General features: G+C 35.6%; 2 protein-coding genes across 7 annotated transcripts; both read left to right on the forward strand.

The window, feature by feature from the left end:
* The first annotated feature begins 979 nt into the window (after positions 1-979).
* Positions 980-3495, forward strand: LOC149526808 (37S ribosomal protein S27). 5 transcript variants are annotated; one of them, XM_021436555.1, is made up of 3 exons: positions 980-1083; positions 1509-1856; positions 3244-3495. In XM_021436555.1, the coding sequence occupies exon 2, from the start codon at positions 1546-1548 to the stop codon at positions 1852-1854; it is 309 nt and encodes a 102-aa protein (XP_021292230.1). In that variant the 5' UTR covers positions 980-1083; positions 1509-1545; the 3' UTR covers positions 1855-1856; positions 3244-3495. The 5 variants fall into 5 exon arrangements, with proteins under 5 accessions (XP_021292230.1, XP_021292232.1, XP_021292231.1 ...); XM_021436557.1 differs by having other exon boundaries at positions 3247-3495; XM_021436556.1 differs by having other exon boundaries at positions 3282-3495.
* LOC110422580 (alpha-1,3-arabinosyltransferase XAT2-like) lies at positions 1719-7199 on the forward strand. 2 transcript variants are annotated; one of them, XM_021436552.1, is made up of 4 exons: positions 1719-1856; positions 4593-4720; positions 5227-5277; positions 5544-7199. In XM_021436552.1, the coding sequence occupies exons 2-4, from the start codon at positions 4666-4668 to the stop codon at positions 6737-6739; spliced, it is 1302 nt and encodes a 433-aa protein (XP_021292227.1). In that variant the 5' UTR covers positions 1719-1856; positions 4593-4665; the 3' UTR covers positions 6740-7199. The 2 variants fall into 2 exon arrangements, with proteins under 2 accessions (XP_021292227.1, XP_021292228.1); XM_021436553.1 differs by having other exon boundaries at positions 5550-7199.
* The last annotated feature ends 532 nt before the right edge of the window (positions 7200-7731 follow it).

Raw genomic sequence — 7731 nt, forward strand, 5'->3', positions numbered from 1 at the left:
TGGAAATCATTAATCCAACATGGTTGTCTTTTGATCTATAAAAATAAAAAGTTAAAAAAATGAAACAAAATTAAAGGAGCATGAAAGAAATTGAGGATAATACTATTAGATTAAATTTTAATTTATCACATATTACGAAATTGAAAGTTTATAAGGATTACTCACTGTAACAAATTTTGATTTGAATTACATTTTTTAGATAATATATTTTTCAAATAGTAAAATCTTAAAAAAACAATTATTTAAATTTTTAATTACACCTTTTTCCTATTTAGTTGTAATATTAAAAGAGTAACTCTTTATTAATGAATGTAATATTTATAAATATATTTTATTTATAATATTATTAAAAATTTATATAATACAATCAAATTAATCAAAATACTGTAAAAAATACTAAAAATATTAATAAAAATATTTAATAGTACCGGACCTTTAAGTCTAATATTTTGTAATGATTCTGGTCAAATGAAGATATAACAAAATTTTTAATAACTTCTTGGGACTGATGAGTGATTCCATGTTGAATTTTTATATGACAAACAGTCCCAATAAATTCCCATTTTTTTTTAATTTTTTAAAGGGCAAGAAGCAGCATTCCCATGAGACAGGCTGGTGGGCAATGAGACCTCAATGTCTGTGCCTTAAACTTATTAAAATATTTTTTAATTTAAAAATTAATTAGTTAATTTATACTAAATGATTAATTGTCTTTTGAAATCAGAACTTATCTACAAGGGACTAATTAGAAAAAAAAATGCATAACATATTAAGTAAAAAATTATAGTTGGGGTTTATTTTTTTTAAAAATTAATTCTTGCCCAGGGGATAAAACTTGAAAGCAAGCAACATTTAAGAGAAGAGAGACTGCCACTGATCGACCTTTGCATGGCCCAAATTTTATTGTCGATCCAGAGTCGTTATTGGGTTCAAATTTAACGAACATGGCCGGCCCAAGTTTCAGTAAACAGCTCACTCTCTTTTTTTGTATAAACCCGTTAAACCTCTCCCTCAAAGCAGGGAAACCCTACTCTGCTACTGCTCTTCCTAGGAAGCCATCGCTACTCATTGAAACAAACCACGGTATGAATCCTTATGAGCCAATATTGAAAATTATAGTAAATAATTCAGTTTCTTTGGTTTCATTTTATTATTTGAATTTGAGTTTACGCTGTTTAGCAGGAAATTACTTAAGAATCAGCTTAGTTGAATATGCCCATTTCTTGGATTCCTAAGACAGGTGATAGAAAATTAGATTCTAGTAAAAATGGTTTTCAAGTTTAGGATTAAGCTTAATCCTTTCCTCTTTAAATGTTTTATTTTCTTCTCCCTATTGAAAATGGGAATGACATGGCCTAAAATTTCAGAGCAATGTTTTTTCACACATTTCTGATCTAAATCTGTTATTTAGGTTGAGTTCTGAGTGAGATGTCCAGCATTTTGTTTTGTAAAATGTTTTTGATTTCTTGGTATGCTATCGCTGAAAGTTTCATTTGAACATTTAACAGAATTGATAGAGATAATAATAACGGAATTTCGCAGAGGATGAGTGGTGGTGGTTTGAAGAGCATGTTGGCTTCGGCTGTTGTAGCTGGGGTTACTGAAGCTAGAGCTAGAATATTTGGACATATACTTAACCCAACAGGGCAGAGATCACCCCATAAGACTTTACGCAAAAAGCTCATTGGTGAGAAGGTTGCAGATTGGTACCCATATGACATCAAGAATGATGATCCGCTTGTCGTGGCCCGACAAGAACAAGAACGCTTATCCAAGCTTGAAATGTTGAAGAGGCGTGGTAAGGGACCACCTAAGAAAGGCCAAGGAAGACGTGCTGCTAAACGCAACAAGTAGAGGTAATCACGTCGAATGGCTTTTTGACTTCATGAAAGGTTGTTGTTTAGTACATTCAGCCATCTTCTTGGACAGCTTGTTGCCAGTATTTCAAAATTAGAAAAATTTCTTAGCAGAGTATGTAACTTGCCTTTCATGGTTTCTCAATTTGGAAAACACATATTCTGTTGACCATTTTGGCAAGTAAAGAACTGGAATGCTTTTCATTTAACGTTTAATCACTATGCTGCAAGACAATGTTGTTTTGTCCACAGAGAATCTTGGGATGCTGTATATGTAATTGGTTCTTAAGCTATTCCTTATAAAAAAAATAAAATCGATTTTATTTGCATTCCTGGATCTCATCTCTATTGTAAATATCATCTGGTCCCTGCTTATCAACTCTCTATCTATATAAAATCAGTTTTACTTGCGTTTCCCTCTTCTCATCCCTATGGTAAATATCTTCTGGTCCCTGCATCTCAACTCTGAGAGCATGCTGCTATTGATTAATATTGGAATAGCTTCCTTGCCCTTGTCAGTAGCTTCAAAGAAATTTTAAGAACCAATAGTATTTCCCATTTGGATTGTGGACAAACAATTTATAATTCTCAATTGAAATGTAAAATGATGGATTTGATGAAATAGAGGCAGTACTCCTTTGCACATGCCAGGGTTTGAACATACAATGTTTAGAATGTCATTTAAAAGATATATGGCATTTGGCAAGTTATTTCACCTTAGTTCTGAAGCTTCTCTTGCACTCTTTCGGTTGGTCGGGCTTTTCTTGTGATACTCTGAATTCTTGACTCTGCCTGATGTTACTGTGCATGCCCTCAGACACCCAAACTGATTCTCCTTACAATAGTGGACAAGTTTTCGGCATACCATGTTGCTCATCCATGGGAAACCAAATTTCAATAAATTTAAGATTGTTGAGCTAGTTTTATCCTACTCCACCAAAATTTGTCTGAATTTCAGAAAGTATGAAGAATTGAGATTAAACAAATAAGAATGACATGAACTCAGAGAATAGGTTCATTTTGCTTATTTCATTTATCATTATTTTTCTTCATTCTTTCAAGATTTTAGAAAGCTTTCATTGGCTGCACGATTAACTGAGTTTTCTTAATTCCCGCATCAATCCCATGTGGCAAGTTGTGGCACCTGCTTTTGTTGCAATTTGCTTATTGATGCTCTTTTCTTTCTGCTTGCATTTTACAGTTGGAAGTCTGTCATTTTTTATGGATGTCTCTTTTCAATTTCCCTGGAAATGGAGAGAGCATTTCATGTAAAGTCAACATTGGTTTCTGGCTGCGATAAACCATTGCTCAATTGCCCAATTTTGTGTCGCTGTCCGTAGATATGCCATAGTTTCTTGTTAAGGGTAACTTTTTCTCTTCAATGCAGCAGGCATTACCTTCCCAACTGCTTGATCATTTTTGCAGATCAAATACTGGCTTGCTCATACTCAGTTTGGATGTCAATGTAGGAAGGGGTGCCACTTTTTCAAACTTAAATTTCAATGTCATAATGAATTACCTAGAGGTGCAAGAGAAGTTTTTCTACCCTGTACTTTGGGTTGGTGACAGACACTGGTTGGGTTTAGTACTTCCATTTATTTTAAGATGCTACAAGTATGCAGTGATGATAATTTGCTGAGATCTCTGATCTGATTTTCTTTCTTGCTTGCTTATTTCCTACTGCTCCCCTATTTAACATCTCATTTGGACATCAAACACATCAAATGACAAAGAAAACAAAAGGAGGATTTTGAATCTGTTCCTGCATTGTTATAATGTGCAATGGTTTCTATGAGCGCTAGTGCCTAGAGGTACCTTGTGGCCTGTGTGTGGCGCAAATTGTGATCATGCATTCTCCTCAAATGCTGGACGGAGTCCTGCTGAAAGAGAAATGTTGTAAACCAAGATGCAGAGGGTATATAAAGTAACTAACAATCACAACTCGTCGTGGCTTCATTTCTACAAGTTCCATAGCTAAATTACCAGATGGTTAGTCCCCGTTTATCATGTCCAATGCTATGGTATTGTAGTCTTGCATCACTGCGTCAAATCCTGACTGAGGCAAACATTATTTGAAGGCATTGTGCGTTGCAGTTTCAAACTCCAAGTTTTAAATAAACTAAATATCAAATATTGCTTCCTTCTTTGATCTCTTAAGCCAACAAGCTGCTACCTTAAAGTGTCCAACGAGGGTCTGATCGCTAGTTGAGGGAAGATCTTGCAACTTGAACCCGTTACTCCAGCTGCCAGGTTGAGTCATCAAACAATTGGCTCTTTCCCCCTAGTTTGTGAAGATGATTCTCTTGATGTTTATCTACGTTGAATTATCTTAAAATAAAAGGCTTAAACATTGGTGGGCTCAAGTACTTTATTCTCATTGTTATTTAGTAATATCAGCAACCACATTAATTGTATCAATTAAAATTGTTAACAACTTTAGTTGGCTCGTTGCTATCAAGGTTGAAATGAGTATGGCCGGCAGTTAACTTTCATGACAAAAAATAGCCTGCGAAGCAAACATCAATGAAACGAAATGATGACTGTCTCCACAATCATCTGCACTTGTCTCTTTCACCAGATCCTAACTATGTGAAAAGCAACTCTGAATCAAACAAGTTTCCTTTGAGATTTATCTCCCTACTATTGCTTAACGATGACAGAGCTTCTGTTTTTGGTTGGTTTAAATGAGAGTATTGACATAAAGGACTGAGTAGTGAGCAAAATGTACAATTACAGGATATTCTCCCGCAGCATTAGTTGGTACAAACTGAAGAGGTTGGCATGTGGAGCATTTGTTGGAAGCTTATTTATGGCATGCAGCATTTCGATACTGTTCAAGTCTTATTTCTGCCAACTCTCTCTCTGTAAGTTCACGTCCTCTTAGAATTTGGCTGAATGTGTATTTGATAGTATGCATACCTAATGTTGAAGGTAAGTGTGGCTTAATCAAGTAGCATCAACATTAATTAGGCCAAAATGGGAAGAAAACATTGTTAACTTTTTAGAAATGAATGCATGGCATCTTGTGCCAGGTTGAGATATGATACTAGGATTACTGATAGAAAATTGTTCTTTCAATTATTGGAGCCAATGCTCAGGGCAAAGGATGTGAAAGAGTTTGATAAGTTTCAATCTCTGACTTCACTTTGAGTCTGCTTGAGTATTATTCGTCTGTCATAATTTTTTATACTATTTATCAGACATGCTTTATACTCCTGTTTTTATATTCTACTGAAATCAGAATGGAAATTTGCAATTGCAGCATGATAGCATCCAAAAATATCATGCTGAAATCGACTTATGTGTAGCGTTCGGTAGTCATTGAATTTTGTTTTCTTTTCACTGATCTTCACTTTCATCCATGTTGCAGTGAGTTTGCAGTCTTCCATTGATGCTGGAAATCAAATTTCAATGTTCAAGGGTACGAGCTTTTCTCAGAAATTACGTATGCCAGAAACTTGAAACATCCAGACATGAAACTCCATTGTCCCAATTCAATCTAGTCATTGAAATTTTTATGGCAACAAAAACCCTGCATTGTTTATTAGAAACTCCATGCTATGTATATATGACTTTTTTTTTTTGAAAATTGTATGTATATATGACTTAAATTGTCATTTTCTAAAACTTTCCATTGCCCCAAAATGAAGGATTTTTTTGTTTTTCATTTAAATTTTGATTTTGAAGTTGCAGAGAGCACATCTGAGAATATCAAGCCGATGTGCAGTGCATGGGAACCAATATCCAATTTTTGTGAAATCAATGGGGACATTAGAGTTCAGGGGAATTCCTCTACCATTTCCATTGTTTCATTACAAATGGGCACTCCAACAGGACAGATTTCATGGGTTGTAAAGCCATACGTACAAAAAGAAAACGCAGCTGCAATGGATCTTGTTAAGAATTGGTCAGTAACTTCAGTGTCAGATCCAAGTGAGTTTCTTGACTGTGACCTGATTCACAGTGTTCCCGCCATCCTTTTCTCCCTTGGAGGATTTTCAGGAAACCACTTCCATGACTTCAGTGACCTGGTGATTCCACTATATATAACTTCCAAACAGTTTGATGGAGAAGTGCAGTTTCTTGTGACAGATAATAGACTTTGGTGGATCACCAAGTTCAAAGGAATACTCAGAAAGTTATCTAGATATGACATTATTAACCTTGATAGTGATGAAAATGGCCATTGCTACCCAAGCATAATGGTCGGCCTTAAATATCACAAGGAACTTGGTATTGATCAACCCAAGTCCCAAGACCAGCTATCCATGAAAGATTTCAGGCAGTTCCTGAGAAGCACCTACTCGTTGAAGAGGAGAAACGCAATCAGAATAGGAGATGATGTGGGTAAAAGGCCTCGGCTATTGATCATAACCAGAAGAAGGTCTCGAACATTCACAAATATGGGCAAAATAACTAGAATGGCAGCAAGCTTGGGCTATACTGTAGTTACTGCAGAGCCTAATATTTCGACCAGCTTGTGCAGTGTTGCTCAAATAGTGAACTCTTGTGATGTATTAATGGGCATCCATGGAGCTGGACTAACCAACATGCTCTTCCTTCCTGACAATGCAATTCTAATTCAAATACTTCCCTTAGGGTCTATTGATGGGCTGGCTAGAGGATACTTTGGAGAACCTGCGGTAGATATGAACTTGAGGTACTTGGAGTATAAAATAAAGACAAAAGAGAGCTCTCTGAGCAGTAAGTACCATCTGGATCATGTGATTATCAAGGACCCTTTGTCAGTTCATAAACAGGGATGGGACGCAGTAAGGTCAACATATTTGGACAAACAGAACGTCAAGCTTGACGTGAGGAGGTTTAGAACAAAACTGTCAAAAGCTCTTGAGTTGCTTCACCAGTTGAGCAGGTATACTTGATATTACTTCCACCTGTTTTACATCTTTAGGATGTTTCTTCATTTATTTATAAGAAAAAGATGCTCTTTTTCCTGCTTTCTTTTTGAGTTTGAGAAGGAATGAAAGAGAAAAGAAGTGATGGCTGGTGTTTTATCCTTGACGAGAGCACTTCAGTCAACCGCATGAATAAATGGACAAGTACTTTGTGATGAAACAGAAGTCACGTTATGAGTTAACTAGGGCTGGCAGAGCTGCCATATCAGATGTGCTCAGCTTATGTCAATGCCTGCAGCATTAGATTCCTCTACCTTGTAAAAACACCCACCCTGACGGATGCTGATACATATTCCCCATAATAAAAAGAAAACGTATTCATTATACACGAATGATCTTCCTCAGCAGAGTTGGATTTTGAAGAATTTTCCGAGGTGTTTTCACCGGCTTCACAAGGATTTAAATGCAGATGGGCTGAGCAAGAGGTCAAGGGGCCAAATTATTAAAATTCTTGCAGAGGCAAAATATTATGAGGAATATACCATAGTCTCAGAATCATTTGATGTAAGATTTCAGCTTTAATTTCCAATGCCAGTCATTAATATATAATAGCTCTTCTTCCAGGTATTAGCGACTCTACGACGTCTACGTGCAGCAACTATTCTATTCCCTGGCAAAATTTCCGGAATCTTGAACCATGCTGTGCTGTGGGCTTTATATACATCCATCACTTTAATCCTTCCATGGTTTTTCGTCTAAATTTTGAACCCAAGATTTCCCCTTTCCGTTAGCCCAACAAACCTAAGAACACTTTGTTAATGATTTTCTTTGTTGGTATTTTGAAACTCGAAAATAGTAAATTATTTAACAAGCTCGAAAATACTGAATTATTTAACAATTTTTTTAAAAAAATGTAATTTATTTCTTTAACAATCTGATTTGATTAAATATATTCAAGATTCAATTAATTCGGCTGATTCACTAAATTAAACTGTCAATGCTTGATAAAGTGCTTTTAC

This window comes from Theobroma umbraticum, unplaced genomic scaffold (assembly GCF_002168275.2).
Source record: "Theobroma umbraticum cultivar Fairchild unplaced genomic scaffold, ASM216827v3 scaffold_146.0, whole genome shotgun sequence".
NCBI classification, from domain to species: Eukaryota; Viridiplantae; Streptophyta; class Magnoliopsida; order Malvales; family Malvaceae; genus Theobroma; species Theobroma umbraticum.

What these genes read in the sequence shown, in the direction of transcription:
- LOC110422580 (XM_021436552.1), top strand. Translation starts at nt 4,666, where the DNA reads ATGGCATGCAGCATTTCGATACTGTTCAAGTCTTATTTCTGCCAACTC. An exon ending in TTTCTGCCAACTCTCTCTCT is followed by an intron (nt 4,721 to 5,226) that starts GTAAGTTCACGT and finishes TCCATGTTGCAG; the next exon opens with TGAGTTTGCAGTCTTCCATT. An exon ending in TCAAATTTCAATGTTCAAGG is followed by an intron (nt 5,278 to 5,543) that starts GTACGAGCTTTT and finishes TTGATTTTGAAG; the next exon opens with TTGCAGAGAGCACATCTGAG.
- LOC149526808 (XM_021436555.1), top strand. Translation starts at nt 1,546, where the DNA reads ATGAGTGGTGGTGGTTTGAAGAGCATGTTGGCTTCGGCTGTTGTAGCT.